This window comes from Nerophis ophidion, unplaced genomic scaffold (assembly GCF_033978795.1).
Source record: "Nerophis ophidion isolate RoL-2023_Sa unplaced genomic scaffold, RoL_Noph_v1.0 HiC_scaffold_42, whole genome shotgun sequence".
Taxonomy (NCBI): domain Eukaryota; kingdom Metazoa; phylum Chordata; class Actinopteri; order Syngnathiformes; family Syngnathidae; genus Nerophis; species Nerophis ophidion.
The window spans coordinates 137,161-162,520 of NW_026906964.1; the positions used below are offsets into that span (position 1 = coordinate 137,161).

Below are 25,360 nucleotides of genomic sequence, written 5' to 3' on the forward strand. Positions count from 1 at the left end.
AAATGCTTTGAAAATAGAATGTGAGGTTACAGTGCACTTGACCTTAACATATATAATAATCATAGTTTGAGTTTGTGCCAAATTTGAGGAAAATCCATCAAATAATTCTTGAGATATGGCTTTAACAATGTGCTAAGTTAAGACAAAATCATAAAAACAAATATATAAAAAAATACACAAGACCTGCTGTCACATTGTTTTGTTCATGTAAACATTGTTTTATACCATATTGTGTACAGATTCTAAACTGTACTGCAGTTTTTGGTGTATTTCCATTTTTCGGCATTATTCGATATTTTGATTGTTGTCAGCCATTTTGGGCCAAAGTGTTCTTTATTTTATTTTATTTCTTTACTTCCTCTTACAACAAAGTATCTGCTGTAAATTTTAATGTATAAAACATTATTGTTAAGCAAAATGTACCATGTGTTTGTTCAATTTTACAGGTTGCTATTCACTTACTTTGAAGCATTTTTTTTTCATTTGTTTTGTATGTTTCATGGTTTAAATTTAAATTAAAGTATACCAATGCTAAAATACCTGTATCAAATGTTAGGTATATGCATTAATGTCAATTTGTTAGAGAGAGTCTGTTTCCAGAATGAATATAAATATATTTACAAGAAAAAAAAAGCTGCATAAGATTTTCGTTTTTTTGTCATTCCTATTTTTATACATTTATGGCTCTTAAAAAAACTGCCAGGATATTTTGCGGAGAACGTTTAACCTAATGTCCACAATGGCATTGTGTAGGCAAAAAAAGAGTAGTGCCCAGACGTGGGAACGAAAATCACTTTCTAGCCACTTTTTCCTGGTTCACCTTATGGCCTATAACTAAGAGTTTCCCGCTTGTCTCCAACCTTTCCTCCATGCATTTCTGAGAGTGTGTGCCTCACCGACACTCTGCTGTTAACAGGCGGCCTTTCTTCTTAAATACATTATTACATTGTAAAATAACAGACACTTTACTTTTGCTTGTCCTTACGTTTTGGACGCATGGCTGCAATGGTTGTGATCTCTCGAATGCAGAATTTTAGAATAGAATAGAAAGTACTTTATTGATCCCTGGGGAAATTCAGCACCACAGTTCGCTCACAATAGGCAATAATAATTTAACACCAGTAAAACCAGCGAACCAGTAATTACAGTCTGCAAATTGTGTTGTTGTTGAATGATATTTATCAGATTTAAAGTCAAATACAGTTGATATACATGTCTGTCTATCTGTGTTGGCCCTGCGATGAGGTGGCGACCTGTCCAGGGTGTACGCCGCCTTCCGCCTGAATGCAGCTGAGATAGGCTCCAGCACACCCCGCCATCCCTAAAGGGACACACAGTCGATAAAGGGATGGATGGATCATTGGTGGCCGTGATTTTTTGTGTAGACACCATGAAAACATACATTTAGAATGAATCGTTCATGACTTGCCCATCACGATGACTCGTTGGCCCCGCCCCTAAGTGACGCATGCGTGGAGGATATGTTCTTCGCAGCAAAGTCCTCCTTTACTCCACACACGCTTCTAAGCCTCGGCACATCTACTAACTACACTTTATTCATCCTCCGTGTCAGCATCAACTCCACTCATCTCACTCAACTTTGGACATTATTAGGCCCGCTTAGATTGCTCCTTGTTTGAGCGCGCTAGTTAGCTTAGCATGCTAGTTAGCTTAGCTTGTTAGCCGCTAACAAAGAGACGCGGATTTGATCAACACATCGCTAAGTAGAGATCAAGTGTGAGTGTAAAGTGTTGTGATTGTGTGAAAATGTGCGAAAGAACCATAGCAGAGTACGAGGAGGAACTTTGTCCAACTAAAGAGGAGAAGGAGCGACAACATCAAAAACCTCAAGTTGTGTTACACAGAACAGGTTTGTTTACTTCTTACTCTCACATCTTTACTAACTTTATATTTCATCATTAATATGACGTGTTTGATTAATAATTTATCAATAGGTGTACTCAGACACATGATTGTTATTGTGTTATTAATGTGATTATCAGACAGCAGTCATTTCCATTAGATAATGTTCAAATATAGGTGATTTGGCACACTTATAATCAAAAAAACAAAAATAATGTTGTTTTTCATCAGATATGTACTAGTATTGTATATGTGGATGGGGGCCCTGCTTTGGTAATAATGTGTACCCCTTTCAGAGATCACATTTAGTTCCACTTCAAACATTCACATGTTGCACAATGAGATGAGATAGTATAACGTGAACAGTTCTGGAACTTTCTAACTCGGGGGAAAGAACGGGATCTCGTTGGAAGCGCGATGTATGAGCAGACGCTGTTTGGGTATAACAAAATGGTGTCTGCCAATTTAGTTTACAACTTCACTACATCAGTAGTTGTCAAACTTTTTTCACCAAGTACCACCTCAGAAAATACTTGGATTTCCAAGTACCACCATCATGAACAGCAATAAAGTACAGTAGCATAGTAGGCCTTAATTATTCATTAAAAACAAGGAAGACACATTATTTAACAAGTATATTTAATATTTTAGTTACTGTAACATTACACACAGTTTGAACAGTAACACAGTATTTGCATGTTGGAAAATAAAACAATGTACATAAAAAATGAAATAATATTTGGCGTACCATTAGGTGATACCCACGTACCACTAGTGGTACACGTACCACAGTTTTAGAATCCCTGCTCGATCGGTTCAAGAAGACATGATCAATGCACGCGTGTGCGGTGACAAGGTCACTTCCATTTTATTTGTTTTACGTCAGTTATGTTCCTGCATGTTGTCACTACTATAGTTTTCTTTTTTGCAATCTTTATTTGAATAACAATTTCACATAAAAGATGACATGCTGATCATTTAAAAAATTATGGAGCTCCTAAAGGGACATGGGTACAATTTTTTTGAGATATGTATCTTGTCCGCACCAGAAACTATGATGCAGCTTCCCCAGTTGACCTCTGACCTGGTCCACAGAGATGACTAATGTTTGCGTAGAGGTGGTGGAGGAGGAGGAGGAGGAGGGGGTTGCAACCATGGCTGGGGGGGAGAAGAACGGGGAGTGGATGCAATGAGGAGTGGGGGGTGGGGAGAACAGTACTGGTTAAACCGGTTGAAGAAGGTATTCATCTCATTGGCCCTCTCTATTGTCCCCCCTACTGCTCTGGTCTTTGTCTTGTGGCCTGTGATGGTTTTCACACCTTCCCAGACCTCCCTCATGTTGTTCTGCTCCAGCTTCTTCCTGTAGCTGTCCTTAGCCTTCTTTACATGTCCTTTCACCTCCCGCTGTGCTGCTCTCATTGCCTCCCTGTCTCCACTCCTGAAGGCAGCTTTCTTCTTGTTGAGCACAGCTTGAACCTCCTGTGTTACCCAGGGTTTGTCATTAGGGTAGCACTGAACAGTCTTAGCAGGGCAGGCCACGTCTGGCAGAAGTTGAGGTAATCCGTAGAACAGTGAGTCTGACCATCAATGTCCTCACCATGTGGAAACTGTGTACCATTTGTCTGTCACAGAATGACATCACACTAAGATGTTCAGTGACAGTTTTCTTTAGCTATTTAGCATTTTTGTTCAGTATCAATCAATCAATCAATCAATGTTATTTATACAGCCCTAAATCACAAGTGTCTCAAAGGGCAAAAAAAAAGGCAGTAAACATCTTCCAAACAAAGTGTTTGCGAGTGAAATTTTCTGAAATGTGTAGGTATATTCTTGCTATCGTTTATATTTTCATAATGTATAATATTGTGTTTTAGAGAAATGCTTTTACATTCTTGTCAGGTTCAAACACCGATGACATCTATTTGACAAGACAAGAAGCAAAGAAATCAAACAGAGACAGGATTCAATTTAGCGCATGAGGAGAAACGTCTGGGCCACAACTTTGTACAGTTTTCCACCACGCTTTGACGAGGGAGTTCCACGCTTCCTCTTTTATTTGGGCCTTTTCTGATTACATAGCTGCAGCTGTTTTTAAAGGGAGGGGTGGGGGGGGGGGCGTAAACAGCTTTTGCACTCGGTCGTAAACAGTTTAAAGAAATGGTCTGCTTTGTAGATCTCAGGTTAGGAAAAGGTCTTCCTGTGGCTGTCAATAAATCAAAGAAACCGACACCTCCATGTTGCATCCCATTGCAGACAGTGGAGTTTTACAAGCCTTTTGTTTGATAAGATGAAAGACAGCTTTGGTCTTCTCGCAGGGGACCTGAACTCAATGGAACACAAAGTTTTTTCATAACTTCCATCCATCCATTTTCTACCGCTTATTCCCTTTTGGGGTCGCGGGGGGCGCTGAACTCATATACAATTATTCTGAAAATTTTGTTATTATTGTTAATATCATATGGAATCAATTATTGGTCGCAGTAAAGTGGCAAATTGGGTACTTTTTAGCTCTAAAAAGGGTATTTCAACAAGTAAACAGTACAGTAGGTACTTGATTTTGATATATGTAATGCTCATAATGCTCATAGGGACTGCGTGGCTAGTGGGAGAGTGGCCGTGCGCAACCCGAGGGTCCCTGGTTCAATCCCCACCTACTACTATCTTCGTCACGTCCGTTGTGTCCTGAACAAGACACTTCACCCTTGCTCCTGATGGGTGCTGGTTGGCGTCTTGCATGGCAGCTCCCTCCATCAGTGTGTGAATGTGTGTGTGAATAGGTAAATGTGGAAATAGTGTCAAAGCGCTTTGAGTACCTTGAAGGTAGAAAAGCGCTATACAAGAACAACCCACTTATTTTATCATAAGGGTATACTAGTAAACTATGCAGAGATGAGATTTTTCAGTATCAAAATATTACTTGAAATCAAATTTTGGCAGCAGCAGAGTGGTTGTTTCGGTATATTTTAGCTTTGTGAAGGGTATTTCTACAAGTATACAGTACAGTAGGTACTTCCATCCATCCATCTTCTTCCGCTTATCCGAGGTCGGGTCGCGGGGGCAGCAGCCTAAGCAGGGAAGCCCAGACTTCCTTCTCCCCAGCCACTTCGTCTAGCTCTTCCTGAGGGATCCCGAGGCGTTCCCAGGCCAGCCGGGAGACATAGTCTTCCCAACGTGTTCTGGGTCTTCCCCGTGGCCTCCTACCGGTTTTGGACGTGCCCTAAACACCTCCCTCGGGAGGCGTTCGGGTGGCATCCTGACCAGATGCCCGAACCACCTCATCTGGCTCCTCTCGATGTGGAGGAGCAGCGGCTTTACTTTGAGTTCCTCCCGGATGGCAGAGCTTCTCACCCTATCTCAGTAGGTACTTGATTTATATATATATATATATATATATATATATATATATATATATATATATATATATATATATAATGCTCATAAGAGTATTCTAGTAAAATAAGCAGAGATGAGATGTGTCTATATCAAACTATTATTTAAAATACATTTTTGGCAGCAACAAAGTGGCCATTTGGGTAGATATTTGCTCTAAAAATAGTATTTCAACAAGTAAACAGTACAGTAGGTAGTTGATATTGATATATCTAATGGTCATAAGGGCATTCTAGTAAAATGCGTGTGTGTAAATATGCGATGTGTAAATATCAAAATATTACATCAAATCACTTTTTGATTGAAGATTCAAGATAGTTTATTGTCATATGCACAGTTAAACAGACAATTTGCCGTACAATGAAAATCTTACTTTGCTAGTTCACACTTCAACAAGTCACACGGAACTTAGCTAAAAATAAAAATAAAAATGTATATACAATGCACAGTAAGTAACATAACATTATTGCACATTCTGATTGACAGTCAACAGTATAAATATGGAGGTGACCTTGGGTCACAGCAGCAGTTAAAGTGTCTTTAGTGATCAAAGGTGAAACGTGTCTACAGTGATGGTTCACAGTTAGGGGGTGGTCATTGTAGCTGTCTTTTGTTCAAAAAGACAAAAGTAAAGACGGGGGGTTGGGGGGGAGCTGGCATTCAAAAGTTAGCATTCACAAGCCTGATGGCCTGTGGGTAAAAACTGTTTGTCAGTCTCGTAGTCCTGGATTTCAGGCTCCTGTATGGTCTGCCTGATGGTAGGAGGCTGAAGAGACTGTGTACTGTCCTTGATGATGTTGTGTGCTCTCCTGGTGGCCCTGGTAGACTACATGTCCTGTAGTGAGGGGAAGGCTGCTCCTGATATGTACTGAGCAGTTTTAATCACTAGCTGGAGTGCCTTCCTGTCCTTAGCAGTGCAGTTTCCATACCAGACCGTGATTGAGCTGGTAAGGACACTCTCAACCGTACTTTTATAGAAGTCGCTGAGAATTTTTGGTGGCATGCCAAATTTTCTCAGCTTTCTTAGGAAGTACAGTCGCTGCTGGGCTTTTTTTATTGTTTGTTGGGTGTTGTGATCCCAGGTGAGGTCCTCGCTGATGTGAGTCCCGAGGAATTTAAAGGTTTTCACCCTGTCCACCTTTGTCCCCCCTATGTACAGAGGTGTGTACTGTGCACTCCTTCTCCATGGGTCAATAATCATCTCCTTGGTCTTGTCTGTGTTCAAGAAGAGATTATTATCCTGACACCAGGCCACCAGTTCCGCTACCTCCCTTCTGTACACTGCCTCAGATCCCCCGGTGATCAGTCCGACGACCGTAGTATCATCTGCTAACTTGATGATAGTGGTGTTGTTCTGGGAGGCCACACAGTCGTGTGTGAAGAGGGTGTACAATAGGGGGCTCAGCACGCAGCTTTGGGGGGTCCCAATGCTTAGAACCTTTGTTCCTGATGTCTGGTTGCTGATTCTGACTGACTGGGGCCGGTTTGTGAGAAAGTTCAGGACCCAGTCACAGAGAGTTGGTGTCAGACCAACAGTGAGGAGTTTAGCAGTGAGTTTTTGTGGGATGACCGTGTTAAAAGCAGAGCTGTAGTCGATGAATAATAGCCTGGCATAGGTGTCCTTGCCCTCTACGTGGGTGAGGGTGGTGTGGATGACGGGGTTGACTGCAACCTCAGTGGACCGGTTCTGCCGGTAGGCAAACTGTAGAGCAGGGGTCACCAACGCGGTGACCGCGGGCACCAGGTTGCCTGTTAGGACCAGATGAGTCGCCCGCTGGCCTTTTCGAAAAATAGCTCAAATAGCAGCACTTACCAGTGAGCTGCCTCTATTCTTTAAATTGTATTTATTTACTAGCAAGCTGGTCTCGCTTTGCTTGACCTTTTTAATTCTAAGAGAGACAAAACTCAAACAGAATTTGAAAATCCAAGAAAGTATTTTAAAGACTTGGTATTCACTTGTTTAAATACATTCATTTATTTTTTTTACTTTGCTTCTTATAACTCTCAGAAAGACAATTTTTTGAGAAAATATACAACCTTAAAATTGATTTTAGGATTTTTAAACACATTCACCTTTTTACCTTTTCAATACCTTCCTCTTCCATCCATCCATCCATTTTCTACCGCTTATTCCCTTTCGGGGTCGCGGGGGGCGCTGGCGCCTATCTCAGCTACAATCGGGCGGAAGGCGGTTTCTTTCCTGTAAATTTAAATCAATGTTCAAGTATTTTTTTATTTTTATTGTAAGGAATAATAAATACATTTTAATATAATTCTTCATTTTAGCTTCTGTTTTTTCGACAAAGTATATTAGTGAAATATTTCTTCAAACTTATTATGATTAAAATTCAAAGAAATTATTCTGGCAAATCTACAAAATCTGTAGAATCAAATTTAAATCTTATTTCAAAGTATATTGAATTACTTTTAAAATTTTTGTTATGGAAGATTTAGAAGAAATAATGATTTGTCTTTGTTAGAAATATCGCTTGGTCCAATTTGTTATATATTCTAACAAAGTGCAGATTGGATTTTAACCTATTGAAAACATGTCATCAAAATTCAAAAATTAATATTAATCAGGAAAAATTACTAATGATGTTCCATAAATTATTTTTTTTAATTTTTTCAAAAAGATTCAAATTAGCTAGTTTTTCTCTTCATTTTTTTCGGTTGAATTTTGAATTTTAAAGATAAACTATTTTTAAAAATTTTATTTTAATTTTTTTCGTGTTTTCTCCTCTTTTAAACTGTTCAATTAAGTTTTTTTTTCATCATTTATTCTCTACAAAAAAAAAAAATCCGTAAAAAGAAAAAACATTTACGACAAAATGACAGACAGAAATTGTGTTGGCCCTGCGATGAGGTGGCGACTTGTCCAGGGTGCACCCCGCCTTCCGCCCGATTGTAGCTGAGATAAGCGCCAGCGCCCCCCGCAACCCCAAAAGGGAATAAGCGGTAGAAAATGGATGGATGGAAATACCCATTTTTTATATATATAGATTTATTTATTTAAGGTAATTTGAGCAAATTGGCTATTTCTGGCAATTTTTTAAGAATGTATCAAACTGGAAGCCCTTCGCATTGATCAGTACCCAAGAAGTAGCTCTTGGTTTCAAAAAGGTTGGTGACCCCTGCTGTAGAGGGTCCAGTGTGTCTGGGATGGTCTTCTTGATGTGTGACATGACTATCCTCTCGAAGCACTTCATCACTATTGGGGTGAGTTGTCTAGTATGTTTACTATTTTATTTAGGAAAAACTTTCAATAAGAATCATATGTTTAATGTACCCTAAGATTTTTTGTTAAAATAAAGCCAATAATGTACTTTTTTGTGGTCCCATTTATTTAAAGAAGTATTGAAAAGTATCGAAATACATTTTGGTATAGGTCCCGGTACTGTAATATTGGTATCGGGACAACACTAGTAAGAACAGAATTCATTGGTTGATTCTTTGACCACCTTAGTAGTCATTTTTTCACTGGAGAGATTAGTCTCTACGATGCAACCAAGATAGGTAATCTCATTTTTGTTTGTTATTATATTGTCACCCACTTTGAGTGTGAAGTTATCTACTTTTCTGAGGTTAGGAATTGACCCAAAGACCTGTGTACTTGCAAGTACCGAGGCAAGTCTTATTTCGGCAGTTTGTCATTGAAAGCCTTGCTAGTCTAGGTCTTGAGGATTCTAGCTTCTCTTGTTTTGTGGCCGTTAGCCTCGGTTCTATGTTCTTTATGGGTATAGAAAATGATGGAATGATCACTTAAGCCTCATACAGTAGTTCCACTCGTAGTGATCTGAGACTGGTCAGAAGAAACAAGGAGGTCTATGAAGGTTTAACAGGACTCACTCACCCTGGTAGTGTGCTTAATGAGCTAAGTGAGACAATGTTGGTGGCACAGTTTAGTGAAGGTTTTAAAAATGGGTGCATCCTTTCAGGACATATCAGTATTCCAGTCCCCAAGAAGTAAACCTGTATCAACATGTTTACATAAAACTCACACAGTCACTAAATACATTTTATACTGTAAACAAATCTAATTAAAGTTATAATTTCACTTCCTAAATCTGACTTACAAGTATCAATAAGTGAACATAAACAATTATTTTCAATAACTAAAGTAGTCAAAACTTGAATTATTAAGGTGACTGACTTTCCTTCAGCGTGTCGTAGATGGTCTCCAATTCCTAAAGAGGAATTGTTGATGGAGATACTCCATAAAACAGCACATAGTAAAACGTGTTTTTGGTGAAAGTTCCTTTTGGCCCAGCCAACAAAATGACCACCAAAAAATATTTTGCATGATCACAAAAACATACCATGAATGTTATTGCAGTGATTTTGGAATTAGATTTTTTGAATTTCCAGGATATTTTAGTTATAGTAATAACTATGGCATTAAAATAATATGGTTAAGTTTACAGATAAAGTTTAGGTGTCATAGACCGTATACACAAAACAATATTTACCCACTTTACATCAGTGAAGTTAAGAGTGCTTCAATCAATGCTGCCTCGTACTTATAAAAACTTTTCAAATTGCCCCTCATTAAATTTCCAAGTCTGTTTTTGTACTCACTGTACCACTTTTGAATTAATTTTAGGAAAAAAGGAGGTATTTCCTGTGTTTTTATTGGTTGTTTTGCTACACACTTTTAACACAACACAGGAAAGAACACAAATAATGTCATTGTGTTAACAGTGTCACTTCAAAACTATTTCTATTCTCTCTTTATCTTATTTACTTATTTACCCAACAGATGTCCAGCAGCCCCCTCACATTAAAGAGGAAGAGGAGGATCCACAGCCCCCCCACATTAAAGAGGAAGAGGAGGAAGTGTGGATGAGTCAGGAGGGAGAGTGTCCTGTAGGGCAGGAGGAGGCTGATGTCAGCAAGTTTCCACTGACTGTTGTCTCTGTGAAGACTGAAAAGCATGAAGACAAACCACCTGAGTCCTCACAGCTTCATCACAGTCCAAGTAAGCACAACATTTTATTCTCAGGGCATTCAATCCATCACAACTGGACTCTTCACTTTGTCTTACAAGACCTTTGTCCTCTCATCCAAGTAGGCTTCATCACTTCATGCTCATACATTTCAAGTCTTGAATATAATCACTGGAATTTAGAGGTGAACTGCACTTTTTGGGGTTTTTTTTCTATTTTTCACAATCATTATGAAAGACACAACGGTTGATATATTTACACAAAAAAAATCACATTCTAACTGGGCTGGGCGATATGGCCTTTTTTTAATATGTCAATATTTTTAGTCCACATCACGATACAGCATATATATGTGGATATTTTGCCTTAGCCTTGAATGAACACTTGATGCATATAATCACAGCAGTATGATGATTCTATGTGTCTACATTCAAACATTCTTCTTCATACTGCATTCATATATGCTACTTTTAAACTTTCATGCAGAGAGGGAAACCACAACTAAGTCAAATTAGCAAAAGTGTATTTATTAAACAGTTATTAAGCAGTGGCACAAACATTCATGTCATTTCCAAACAGAAAGTGCAAGATTGTCAGAGACATTTCAAAACAAGCTATTAGTGCACTTTTGTGCATGATGTCACTAAGATGACATCAAAACAACACTAAATTACAGTGCTCTTTGTGTACAGAAGGCCACTACAATAGTTTAAAACAAATAAAGTGCACTTTTCTGCATGATGTCACACAAGCTATTTCAATAAGTGTCAAATAAAAATGTGCTGCATAATAGGAAATCAAATAGTGTATGTCCTTCGCTATGTGGTAGGTTCCTACGGACGTTATCTCCTTCTGTTGTTGACCAATTTTTTAATATGGGGTTGATGTGGAAATGGTTGCTTGGGCATTTTGTGGGTGTGGCACCAAACTGAGATGTTGACATGCAGAGTTTCAAGGACTCCTCATTCTTTAGCGGGTGACTTTTCAAATGATGCTACACATTAGCGGTGCTGCTACTTTTTGTAGCAACACTTTTGCCACATACTTTGCGGGCTGGGCGATAAAACAATAACAATATATATCGCGATAGACATGTGATCACTATCAATAGAAAATGGGGTCGATAGAACGTTCGATAATTTCATTGAGTTCTGTTAGAAAAAAAATAGGAAGTAAGGCCCAGCTGGAACCGCACGGCACTTTGGGAGGTGTAGGCAGAAGAAAGGCTTTGGCCTCTCGACCTATCACGGCTGAGCCTGAACCGCAAGGCATTCTGGGAAATGCTAACAGGAAATAAAAAAAAGCAACAACGTCTAGCTGACCACGAGGAGTGAAACGAAATGGGAATATGAGTACGGCAGCACGAGAGGAAATTGTAAATAAAAAGTGAAGCGATGGTTGAGTAGTTGCTTGAGTTATTTTTTTTATATGCTGAAGTTGGTTTGATTATTCCATAAATGACTGAAGAGGGTAAAAGGTTTGTTTTGTCACAGATGTTCAGACGCAAGTTTATTCCGATGTTTACAATATTCTGTAAGACATGTTTGTTTCTGCTTGCTTAATTTGACTGTTATTTATTTGCATATATCGTTACCAATATGGCTTCAAAGCCTGAATTGTACACTACTAATTTCTTAATTACAATACTTTGCACATTTTGTTAGATTAAGCATTTGTTTAATGTCAATATTTTGCACATCGACCAGTATTTTCATTTATAATGCTGACGTCGTTTGAAAGGTTAAAGGTTAAATTTAAAATAAAAGTATTTAATTTCAGCCTTTTTTCTCCTGGTCTTTATTTAAAATAGTTGGGTTTTTTTATATCAATAATTATCAATATCGACTGATATGAAACAGTTATATCGTGATACATTTTTTAGTCGTATCGCCCAGCCTTACATACTTGACATATTACGGTTGTCTCGATATATGGAGTATATTCCATATATCGCCCAGCCCTAATTCTTACTCATAAATGTAAATAAAAGTCCACTTGCAATGGAGCCAATGGGAGGTCCTCTCTAAAATGAATGAGCTTTTTTTCAAAATTTTTCAACCGATTCAAACAATCCCACCTTCAACATATTCCACTAATTCTGGAAATTGAAATTACAACATTTTTCAACCCACCTTAACCGTTCCACCGTCAAATCAATCCTTTTAATCAGGACAGAAAACAAAGCTGTTTTTGAATTGGAAAAATTTCCAGTGTTCCCGAAATTAAAGAAATTCCATAAAACCATTTCTCAATTAAAAATGTTACGACTTCAACATTTCTAAACCGATTTGAAAAATTCCAACACCAACCATTTCAACTCATTCAGAACATTCACATTTTTTAGCATGTCCCAAAAAATTCCCGCTTTCCCCGAAATTCTCCAAAATTTCCATGAAATTCCCATTGAAAGGAATAAAATAAAAGTTCCACAACTCCCACATTTTTCATCTGATTCAAACCGTTCCAACTTCAAAATATTCAGTGTGTTCAGGAATTGTGTGCTCCCTTTCAACACTTATTAAAAGAAATTCCTGGATTTTCTGGAATTCCCGGTTTTTAGGGACATTTTCCCCATTCAAAATGAATTATCCATGTTTCAAATTTCCACAATTCCCACATGTTTCAAACCATTCTACCTTCAACACATTCAATTCATCCTGGAAATTCAAACAACCAGTTTTCCACATTCAACAAATTTACAGGAATTCCCGTTTTTTTCTAACCTTATTTCCAACCTTCTTTAGTGCGATGACTCCTTTCACATTGTTCAACCCATTTCAACCGGTCCACTGTCAAAACATTCCTCTGAGTCAGGACAAAAAAGCATGTTGGTTTAAGAACTTAAAAAAATCCCGGTTTTCCCGAAGTTCAAAGTCTTCAACATTCAAACTATTCTTACATTCATACTACATTCTGTCAACCTTTCAGTTCAACTTCAGCATTGGAGCATTCAAACACAATTCTTTCAGGAATTGCTTCATCTACTTAATATTATTATAATAATTAAATGTAGCTTACCACATTGAATGTGTGGACTGCATGACTGATGTCTTCTCAGTTCTCACTCTAACGCAAATTGAGTGTCTAGAAACAAACTAAATTAATTCAATATTACTATTATTAATGAGGTAAACAAGTTATCTTTTGAAGGAGTAGTCAGTAATCTGATTACTTCTTCCCAGTTTAACTGTGGCGACATTATCTAAATGAAAGCAAAACAGATGTCATCTTTTTTGGCCAACATGCGTGACCCCGAATGGGACAAGCAGTAGACAATGGATGGATGGATGTTGACTATGCTCATGCTATTTTTAGAGCAGACGTGTCTCTAAAGATAAATGTGAAAATGGCAGTAGTTATTGTCCACCAGCAGGGGGAGCTCTTTACTAGTACTACTGCGTGGAGGCTGGCATGTGGTACATTATTTCCTGTGTGTGTATGACTTATTCAGAGGGAGAACCGCACACTTTCATGTATGGCGTCTACCATTAAGGATTGCAGGAATGACTTTTAGGATGTTTTTATATGAATAAGGTGGATTGGACGTTGGCCTGGGAAGGCATTCCCCTGAAGGTCTTCTTCATGTGTCAGCTGGAAGTACCCTGACTGCTGTGAGGGGAAACTGATGAGATTGTGAGATCATATGTTGGTGCAGGACAATGTCTCATGTGACTGAGCAAAGCTGGACTTTTATCAAGAATGTTTGTTTTGTCCTGTCCCGCAGACCTCAATGAAGAACATCTACCTCATGAGCGGGAGGTGGAACCACAGTACCCCCACATACACAAGGAAGAAGAGGTACCACATTCCCAACACATCAAAGAGGGAGGAGAGGAGCCACATCCCCCCCACATTAAAGAGGAACATGAGACGCCACAGACCCATAATGTTAAACTGACCCTTCACATTAAAGGGCAAGCGGAGGACCCACTCATCTTACACATCAAAAAGGAAGAGGATGATCCACTGACCCCTCACTTTAAGGAGCAAGAGAACCCACTGAACCCTCACATTAAAGAGGAAGAAGAGGACCAAGAGCCGCCGCACATTAAAGAGGAAGAGGAGGAAGATGGCATCAGTCAGCCTAAATGGTTGGAGGAGTTCCCAGTGACTGGTGTCCCTGTGAAGAGTGAAGATGATGAGGTGAAAGGTGAAAGTGAGGAGAGGGGAGGGGGGGAGCCTCCAAGCAGCAGCTCAACACAACACATGACAACAGAAGCTGATGGAGACCACTGTGGAGGATCACAAGCAGACAAGCTCTTAGCTCCACTATCAGATAGTGAGGACACAACGTCACACTCTCCTGACACTGATGATGAAGACTCTAAAGATGATAAGACATGTCACACTGACAACACTCACTTCACATGTCCTCACTGTCACAAAACTTTTAAATACCATTGTCGTCTGAAATCACACATGAGAACACACACTGGAGAAAAAACTGTTATCTGTTCACTCTGTGGTAAAGGTTTTGCACAAAGTAACAATTTGAAAGTCCACATGAGAACACACACTGGTGAAAAAACATTTTCTTGTTCAATCTGTGGTAAAAGTTTTGCACAAAGTCAGGATTTGAAAAAACACTGGAGAACACACACTGGAGAAAAACCTTTTTCTTGTTCAATCTGTGGTAAAGGTTTTGCACAAAGTCAGGATTTGAAAGTACACATGAGAACACACACTGGTGAAAAAGCTTTTTCCTGTTCAACCTGTGGTAAAGGTTTTACACAAAGTCAGAATTTGAAAGCACACAAGAGAACACACACTTGTGATAAATCACATTCCTGTTCAATCTGCAACAGAAGCTTTGGTGACCGACCAACCCTTGTAGCACACATGAGAACACACAGTGGTAAAAAAACTTTTTCTTGTTCAATATGTGGTAAAGGTTTTACACAAAGTCAGGATTTGAAAGTACACATGAGAACACACACTGGTGAAAAACCGTTTTCTTGTTCAACCTGTGGTAAAAGTTTTACACAAAGTCAAAGTTTGAAAAGACACATGAGAACACACACTGGTGAAAAAGCTTTTTCCTGTTCAATCTGTGGTAAAGGTTTTACACAAAGTCAAGATGTGAAAGTGCACATGACAACACACACTGGTGAAAAATCACATTCCTGTTCAATCTGCAACAGAAGCTTTGGTGAACGATCAAGCCTTGTAGCACACATGAGAATACACCCGGGAGAGAAAGTGTTGAGTTGCAGTGTGTGTGGTGAAAGATTGTCTTCTAAGTAGCAGTGTAAGAAACACAAGTGTGCTGGTGAGAACAGCAGCAGCAAATGAAACTGCAGGATTTGAAATAAACTGTCCAGACTTTCATTTTGACTTTCTAACAACATCAGTACATATAACATGTTATTGTTTGTGTAACAATCTTTTTTAATATGCTTCTACATTTATAGATGAGATAGTTTGGAATATGGAAATATTACATATTTGTATTTCTAATTGTTAATAATCCCATAGATTATCACCTTTATATGATATACATATGTACTGGTTCACATCTGAAACATCTTCTGGACCACTTCAGGAAGCATATTATTATTTACTTTTTACATAATTTGAACAGTTGTCTTTTATACAATTTTGAAGTGTTAAGTTTTATTAATCATTTGTTGGGTCTCTATAATCCATTGTATTAATTATCTTTATTACTGTCTATTGTAATATTATGATTGTGTTGTGATTGTTTTATATGTATGTCCCCAGACCTTTATGCAATATTAAAAAATAGATTAAATGGCTGAGTTGTTTGTGGAAGGATGGTTTTGTTTTTACTAACATACATTTGTGGATAAAACACAAATTTCAATTATTGTGTTTTAAAACATTTTAATGTTTTTTTTTGTTGTTATTTTTTTAACATCCTCCAAAACAATATCAATATCATTCAAAGTTTGGAATGTCAGGCAAAAGCCAATTCTGTACATCATCCTACAGAGATTTACTTGGCATAAATTCATAGAGCTTTTCCGTTGGCGAGGGCAGAAATTGGCGTTTTATCCGATTTTGAGTCACAAATATATCAGATTGTAATCAGGGTGCCAATGCTGGATACTTTTATGGAGACTTTATGGACGATTTTAAAGTGATCAAGGCGTATTTGTTTGTCTAAAAGACATATCACCGACCGTCAGCGAGCTTGGTGTGTCTTTAGCCAGGTGGCTAGCTAGCCAGTCCCTTCCGCTAACCTCCAGCTCGCCTTGAACTTTAAAGTTTGCTATTTTCGCCACAATTTTATCCACTTAGTTAATCGCTTTTGATGTTTGTGAGTTAACAACTGTTGTTTTGTCGAAGCTTGGTATTTTAACAATTTGCACATTTGAAATGCTGTGTCTATAGGCCTCCTAGTGCTGATGCTTTTGTATCTGAAGGAGTTATGTGAGATGTTTGACAGGGAATAGAGAAATCTATTTACTGGGTGATATGAATGTTGACTAGCTGGGACAGGGGCGTACAAACACAAATAATTGACTATCCATTTTAAATGCTTGCAATTGTCATGATCTGTGGTCTAGATCATGTGTTGTTTAGTTATGTTCTGTAAGTTTTGGACTCCATTAGTTCCTGTATTTGTGCACCCTTGTTTGTTTTAGTTAACAATGGCTACCTATTAGGTTCACCTGCCTCGTGTGTCCGGTACGCACCTGCTCTAATCAAGAAACTTTTATTTAAGCCTGTCTCTGCCAGTTTGTCGGCCTGGTTTCATTGTTTGCGTCACACCTTTTCCAAGTAAGTTTTTGTTCCATGCCATAGCCTATGCTAAGTCTAAGATGTACGTTTGTTAGGCACGCTTGCCTTTTTGTTGTTTGCTGTATGCTGCGGACTGTCTGTATTTTGGTAGTTGGGAGATTTATATTAAATAAATCTAATCCAACCTTCACGCCTTCGTCCGGAGCCGTCAGTCCTGCATTCCTGGGAGAACAGTCCTCGCATAAAGATGCGACCACGCCATGACAGCAATTTGTCCCATATTGTTGCCCCTCCCACGAGAATAGGTGTAGGTAGTGATAGTATTATTTTAGCTACATGCATTGATCATATTTATACAAATGTCCGTGACCAATGCTGCAAAGCAGTCTTGGTTCCTGGAAGTTTTACTGACCACAATACAATAGCAGGCTTCACGGTGGCAGAGGGGTTAGTGCGTCTGCCTCACAATACGAAGTTCCTGCAGTCCTGGGTTCAAATCTAGGCTCAGGATCTTTCTGTGTGGAGTTTGCATGTTCTCCCCGTGAATGCGTGGGTTCCCTCCGGGTACTCCGGCTTCCTCCCACCTCCAAAGACATGCACCTGGGGATAGGTTGATTGGCAACACTAAATGGTCCCTAGTGTGTGAATGTGAGTGTGAATGTTGTCTGTCTATCTGTGTTGGCCCTGCGATGAGGTGGCGACTTGTCCAGGGTGTACCCCGCCTTCCGCCCGATTGTAGCTGAGATAGGCGCCAGTCGCCTTCTCATGGCAGGGCCAACACAGATAGACAGACAACTTCACACACTAGGGACCATTTAGTGTTGCCAATCAACCTATCCCCAGGTATATGTCCTTGGAAGTGGGAGGGGCCTATCCCCAGGTGCATGTCTTTGGAGGTGGGAGGAAGCCGGAGTACCCGGAGTACCCGGAGGCAACCCACACAGTCACGGGGAGAACATGCAAACTCCACACAGAAATATCCCGAGCCCGGGATTGAACCCCCGACTACTCAGGACCTTCGTATTGTGAGGCAGACGCACTAACCCCTCTTCCACCGTGAAGCCCGTAAGTACGTTCATATTCGAAATAAACTAAAGAAAGAAAGTATTGATTGATTGACTGAGCTTATAATGCAATTTTACCAAGTGATAAAGTAACAGCACAAAGCACACATCAGTCATATTAAATGATGCATCAAGGACAATACTGTAATGACATCAAATAGATATTTTTAATTTCGCCAGAGTACCTGGTTGGTTTCACATCTTGTTCAACCACTTACCAGAGGGAACAAGAAACTTATTTTTATCAAAAATCATCATCAAAAAAGTACAGCTTGAAGAAAGGGTAAAGTGCCATGAACCGGAGTCAAACCAGGGTTACTGCAGCCACAACACAGAGTACTAACCACTATACCATCACAGATATAACAAACCTTGCAGACTGAGAATGTGTTTGTTTCCCTGTTCATGTTCATAGACAGAATAGTCACAACTACTTTGAATGCTAGTGACCAAGCCCCAACATGTTTTACTCTAACAAGAGGAAGGCGTGCTCAGGTAAGATTTGTATTGTTTCACCTTTTTCCTCACCCACTTTATTCTGATTGAATGTCCCGAGTATACCAACAGATACAACTTCCAGTTATCTATTCACAATAAAAAAGACAAATTATGCATGTTCCAGTTAGTAGATATTTATGTTAAAAGCAAAAAAACAGTCCCTAAGAAATGGTACTGACTTTTGTTTCAGTTCAATTGACAAATAACAACAAGATAGACAGAAGTTGAAACTAGAATCTTCTCATCTGTAAACTCGAATCCTCTGCTTCGTAGTCAGACGCGTTATCCATTGCACCACTAGCCCTATGTGAAGCCTGATTTGACTGTAGTACAGGTTGTATATCGTAAACATCTTAGGCCAAAGGAACACACAGTTTACATGAGGCTTACTACCAAAACAGGGCTTTACTGACTGCTTATGTTGGACTTTAAAATCTAGTGACCTTCTATTTGTTGCAGCCTGGGCCTTCACCAGCTCTACCTGTTGCAGCTAACCTCCACTAAAAATTGAAGTAAAATGCTTCTGGCAAGGGCTACACGGTGGAAGAGGGGTTAGTGCGTCTGCCTCACAATACGAAGGTCCTGCAGTCCTGGGTTCAATCCCAGGCTCGGGATCTTTCTGTGTGGAGTTTGCATGTTCTCCCCGTGAATGCGTGGGTTCCCTCCGGATACTCCGGCTTCCTCCCACCTCCAAAGACATGCACCTGAGGATAGGTTGATTGGCAACACTAAATTGGCCCTAGATTGTGAATGTTGTCTGTCTATCTGTGTTGGCCATGCGATGAGGTGGTGACTTGTCCAGGGTGTACCCCGCCTTCCGCCCGATTGTAGCTGAGATAGGCGCCAGCGCCCCCCGCGACCCCAAAAGGGAATAAGCGGTAGAAAATGGATGGATGGATAATTGCCACCTTGTCACTGAACATGCTGACTGATTCACCTTCACCTTCACCTTCACGCCGATAATATAATCATAATGAGGGACTTTAATATCCACATGAATAACCCATCGGACCCACCGTGCGTAGCGCTCCAGACTGTAATTGATAGCTGTGGTCTCACACAAATAATAAATGAACCCACGCATCGAAACGGTAATACGATAGACCTAGTGCTTGTCAGGGGTATCACCGTCTCCAAAGTTACGATACTCCCGTATACTAAAGTATTGTCCGATCATTACCTTATAAAATTCGAGGTTCAGACGCATGTTCGTCAAACTAATAATAATAATAACTGCTATAGCAGCCGCAACATTAATACAGCCACAACGACAACTCTTGCTGACCTACTGCCCTCGGTAATGGCACCATTCCCAAAGTATGTGGGCTCTATTGATAACCTCACTAACAACTTTAACGACACCCTGCGCGAAACCATTGATAACATAGCACCGCTAAAGTTAAAAAAGGCTCCAAAAAAGCGCACCCCGTGGTTTACAGAAGAAACTAGAGCTCAGAAATTATTATGTAGAAAGCTGGAACGCAAATGGCGCACGACTAAACTTGAGGTGCACCATCAAGCATGGAGTGATGGTTTAATAACTTATAAACGCATGCTTACCTTAGCTAAAGCTAAATATTACTCAAATCTCATCCACCGTAATAAAAACGATCCTAAATTTTTGTTTAGTACGGTAGCATCGCTAACCCAACAAGGGACCCCTTCCAGTAGCTCCACCCACTCAGCTGATGACTTCATGCAATTCTTTAGTAAGAAAATTGAAGTCATTAGAAAGGAGATTAAAGACAATGCGTCCCAGCTACAACGGGGTTCTATTAACACTGACACGATGGTATATACGGCGGATACTGCCCTCCAAAATAGTTTCTCTCGTTCTCTCGTTTTGAGGAAATAACATTAGAGGAATTGTTACAACGTGTAAATGGAATAAAACAGACAACATGCTTACTTGACCCTCTTCCTGGGAAACTGATCAAGGAGCTCTTTGTATTATTAGGTCCATCAGTGCTAAATATTATAAACTTATCACTTTCCTCGGGCACTGTTCCCCTAGCATTCAAAAAAGCGGTTATTCATCCTCTTCTTAAAAGACCTAACCTCGATCCTGACCTCATGGTAAACTACCGACCGGTGTCTCACCTTCCCTTTATTTCAAAAATCCTTGAAAAAATTTTTGCGGAGCAGTTAAATTAACACTTAGCGTCTTGCAATCTATGTGAAACCTTTCAATCCGGTTTCAGGGCAAATCACTCGACGGAGACAGCCCTCGCAAAAATGACTAATGATCTACTGCTAACGATGGATTCTGATGCGTCATCTATGTTGCTGCTCCTCGATCTTAGCGCTGCTTTCGATACCGTCGATCACAATATTTTATCAGAACGTATCAAAACACGAATTGGTATGTCAGACTTAGCCCTGTCTTGGTTTAACTCTTATCTTACTGATAGGATGCAGTGTGTCTCCCATAACAATGTGACCTCGGACTACGTTAAGGTAACGTGTGGAGTTCCCCAGGGTTTGGTCCTTGGCCCTGCACTCTTCAGCATCTACATGCTGCCGCTAGGTGACATCACACGCAAATACGGTGTTAGCTGTCACTGTTATGCTGATGACACCCAACTCTACATGCCCCTAAAGCTGACCAACATGCCGGATTGTAGTCAGCTGGAGGCGTGTCTTAATGAAATTAAACATTGGATGTCCGCTAACTTTTTGCAACTCAACGCCAAAAAAACGGAAATGCTGATTATCGGTCCTGCTAGACACCAAACTCTATTTAATAATACAACTCTAACATTTGACAACCAAACAATTAAACAAGGCGACACGGTAAAGAATCTGGGTATTATCTTCGACCCAACTCTCTCCTTTGAGGCACACATTAAAAGCGTTACTAAAACGGCCTTCTTTCATCTCCGTAATATCGCTAAAATTCGCTCCATTCTGTCCACTAAAGACGCTGAGATCATTATCCATGCGTTTGTTACGTCTCGCCTCGACTACTGTAACGTATTATTTTCGGGTCTCCCCATGTCTAGCATTAAAAGATTACAGTTGGTACAAAATGCGGCTGCTAGACTTTTGACAAGAACAAGAAAGTTTGATCACATTACGCCTGTCCTGGCTCACCTGCACTGGCTTCCTGTGCACTTAAGATGTGACTTTAAGGTTTTACTACTTACGTATAAAATACTACACGGTCTAGCTCCATCCTATCTTGCCGATTGTATTGTACCATATGTCCCGGCAAGAAATCTGCGTTCAAAGGACTCCGGCTTATTAGTGATTCCCAAAGCCCAAAAAAAGTCTGCGGGCTATAGAGCGTTTTCCGTTCGAGCTCCAGTACTCGGGAATGCCCTCCCGGTAACAGTTCGAGATGCCACCTCAGTAGAAGCATTTAAGTCTCACCTTAAAACTCATTTGTATACTCTAGCCTTTAAATAGACTCCCTTTTTAGACCAGTTGATCTGCCGTTTCTTTTCTTTTTCTTCTATGTCCCACTCTCCCTTGTGGAGGGGGTCCGGTCCGATCCGGTGGCCATGTACTGCTTGCCTGTGTATCGGATGGGGACATCTCTGCGCTGCTGATCCGCCTCCGCTTGGGATGGTTTCCTGCTGGCTCCGCTGTGAACGGGACTCTCGCTGCTGTGTTGGATCCGCTTTGGACTGGACTCTCGCGACTGTGTTGGATCCATTGTGGATTGAACTTTCACAGTATCATGTTAGACCCGCTCGACGTCCATTGCTTTCCACCTCTCTAAGGTTCTCATAGTCATTATTGTCACCGACGTCCCACTGGGTCATTATTGTCACCGATGTCCCACTGGGTGTGAGTTTTCCTTGCCCTTATGTGGGCCTACCGAGGATGTCGTGGTGGTTTGTGCAGCCCTTTGAGACACTAGTGATTTAGGGCTATATAAGTAAACATTGATTGATTGATTGATTGATTGACCTGAGATTGCCAATATGGATGTTATCTCAGATGTTGGACATATCAGCATTGACAAGGTCCTGGGTAGCTCAGTTGGCAGAGCATCAGACTTTTAATTTGAGGGTCCAGGGTTCAAGTCCCTGTTCAAGTGGCTGATGTTAACCTCTTTACACTTCTTAAAATACATCCCTTTGCCCCGTGGTAGCAGTCCTTGTACCTGTATTAAATTTGAACAGTTTTTAACAGTGATTGCTTTTTCTCTATTTCATTTGAAAAACTGAAACCAAAAACATCCCTCACATCCACTTTAGTTCAGGTGGGAGAGCGTTAATGTGATCATTTGAAGGATTAAACGCAATACTTTAAAGTCAAATTGTTAGACAGTGTAACTGTATGGAAAAAGTTGTAGTTAATATTTTGCTGTAGGTGTGTTAGATGCACCTTCACATCACACTGAGCCCAGCTTTATTACTCTCAGTTTCAAGTTATACAGTCCAAGACAAACCCTTAAGACAACAAATTTGTGTTTGAAACAGCCCGATGAAAGCGTCAGTTAAATACCAAACATTGGCATGAGGAAAGATACACCGTTAAACAAAAAAACAGTTCTTGGAGCCTATTTATATTTATTTATTAAGTGTTTTGACAATGGAATCCAATGCCAATGATGATGTTGATTATTGGATGTTTAGATGAATTATTATCGTGTTCAGCTGCTCACACTCCTCCTGGTGAGCTACTTCTTCCTCCTATAATTAAGAAGACAGCACAGCTGGGCGCTGCCTTGGTCTGTCCGTCATGCTGAAGGAGTGAGGAGTGATATAGTTTGTTTACACTAAATAAGTTATTTCCATTATATAGAAAGTCAACCACGGAGAAATTGTTTCGTTTGAGAAAATAAATGATCAACATTTTGAATCTGGAAGTATCTTATTGAAGAATTTAGTGCGTCATAAACCTCCTCCTCAAGGCAACTCTGCAATCTTTATTTTTATTTTTTTGTAACTTTTTGGAACAACAGAATAGCCGTAACAACGGTTGTCCAAATTAAAAATGACGGAAAGTTGTGTGACAACTGATGCTAAGATTCCTGGCAGCAAGCTTAAGGTTTATGGTATTTATAAATGTTGTTTTTTAAAAATAGAATCAAACTACAGGCTAGTCTTTCAGCAACTGTCATCCAACACAATTCATGATGCATGATCTCAATGCCGGTCCTAAATGAGCAATGGAGAGCTAGTCTGGCAGCTCTGTTTTGGGTAAGCTTGACTTGATATAGATCTCGTTTAGATGCATTAGAGCAGATTGCTGGGCAGGAGTCAAGATGAGACAATACAAGGGATTGTATCATTTGCTTCATAGTTGTGTTAGTTCAAAAATAGACATTTCTTCTTATGATTGAAATGCTTCTGATCATTTTTGTTACTTTTTTATGAAGTTTTGCTTCTGAGTATGTATGTTATTTTTTATTGAACAATTAAACATACATAAACAATGTATAGACACATTAAAGGCCTACTGAAAGCCACTACTAGCCACCACACAGTCTGATAGTTTATATATCAATGATGGAATATTAACATTGCAACACATGCCAATACGGCCTTTTTAGTTTACTAATGAGCAATTTGACATTTCCCGGGAGTTTTTTCATGAAAACCTCGCGTAATGATGACGTGTACGCGTGACGTCACGGGCTGTTAGGAAATATGAGCGCTGCACACACACACACACACACACACACACACACACACACACACACAGCTAGAAGTTGTCTGCTTTAATCGCATTATTACACAATATTTTGGAGATCTGTGTTGCTGAATCTTTTGCAATTTGTTCAATTAATAATGGAGAAGTCAAAGTAGAAAGATGGAGTTGGGAAGCTTTAGCCTTTAGCCACCCAAACACACGGTGATTCCTTGTTTAAAATTCCCGGAGGTGAAACTTTACTATGGATCAGAGCGCTTTCAAGCGAACATGGATCCCGACCGAATGTCAACCAGCAGGTTTCGGTGAGAAAATTGTGGTAAAAAGTCGCATCTTATTGGAGATCAGCTGAGCTTGTGCCGTCCATAAAGCTGCCGTCGACTCCCCTGAGAGACTGGTGTCAAGACACCCGTGGACACACCCCTCTGACTATCAGGTAATATTAAACTCACTAAAACACTAGCAACACAATAGAAAGATAAGGGATTTCCTAGGATTATCCTACTAAATGTGTCTAAAAACATCTGAATCCGTCCCAATGCAATCGCCTTTTTTTTTTTTTTTTTTTAACTTGTTTTATTTTTTCTAGTCCGTCACTATCAATATCCTCAAATACAAATCTTTCATCCCCGCTCAAATTAATGGGGAAATTGTCTTTTTCTCGGTCCGAATAGCATTTTTTGTTGGAGGCTCCCGTTAAAAACAATGTGAGGATGTGAGGAGCCATCAACATGTGACATCATCGTATGCGACTTCCGGTAGTGGCAAGGCTTTTCTGTTAGCACCGAAAGTTGCGAACTTTATTGTGGATGTTCTCTACTAAATCCTTTCAGCAAAAATATGGCAATATCGCGAAATGATCAAGTATGACACATAGAATGGACCTACTATCCCTGTTTGAATAATAATATCTCATTTCAGTAGGCCTTTAAGGTACTTTCAATACAATTGGAGTCAATGTTTTTTCAATATTTTCAAACATCACATTAAATCCAATCCTCCAATAAACAAAACCCGTTCAAATAAAAGTAAATATGAGACCATTTGAAAAAGATTAAAATAAAAAAATATATAAATAAATAAACTTACACCTGCTTATTTAAAACCACTTAAATAATTCCAATAAATATAGTCATTTAAGGGCTTTTTCTATTTTTTACAATCTTCCAAGAATGAATTAATAAATTGAAATCATGAACACAAAGTGAGAATTTGGATTTAATGTAAAAAAGAGACTTTTGTGTATTAGAACTAATGTTTCACACTTTTTAAAAATTAAAATTAATTCAT

The 25,360-nt window shown here is 39.5% G+C and overlaps 2 protein-coding genes and 1 non-coding gene across 3 annotated transcripts in view; 2 read left to right on the forward strand and 1 right to left on the reverse strand.

The window, feature by feature from the left end:
- LOC133546752 (gastrula zinc finger protein XlCGF57.1-like) overlaps positions 1-25,360 on the reverse strand; it is a 732,377-nt gene that overhangs the window by 96,843 nt on the left and 610,174 nt on the right. The gene's annotated exons all lie outside the window — the stretch shown is intronic.
- LOC133546753 (zinc finger protein ZFP2-like) lies at positions 1,445-15,955 on the forward strand. Its single transcript, XM_061892571.1, has 3 exons — positions 1,445-1,870; positions 10,013-10,231; positions 13,924-15,955. The coding sequence occupies exons 1-3, from the start codon at positions 1,768-1,770 to the stop codon at positions 15,441-15,443; spliced, it is 1,842 nt and encodes a 613-aa protein (XP_061748555.1). The 5' UTR covers positions 1,445-1,767; the 3' UTR covers positions 15,444-15,955.
- trnak-uuu (transfer RNA lysine (anticodon UUU)) lies at positions 22,439-22,511 on the forward strand. The gene has a single exon. It is a non-coding gene; the product is annotated as a tRNA-Lys (tRNA).

Coding starts and splice junctions, on each gene's coding strand:
- LOC133546753 (XM_061892571.1), top strand. CDS start 1,768: ATGTGCGAAAGAACCATAGCAGAGTACGAGGAGGAACTTTGTCCAACT. Junction 1,871..10,012: donor AGTTGTGTTACACAGAACAG/GTTTGTTTACTT, acceptor TTTACCCAACAG/ATGTCCAGCAGCCCCCTCAC. Junction 10,232..13,923: donor ACAGCTTCATCACAGTCCAA/GTAAGCACAACA, acceptor CCTGTCCCGCAG/ACCTCAATGAAGAACATCTA.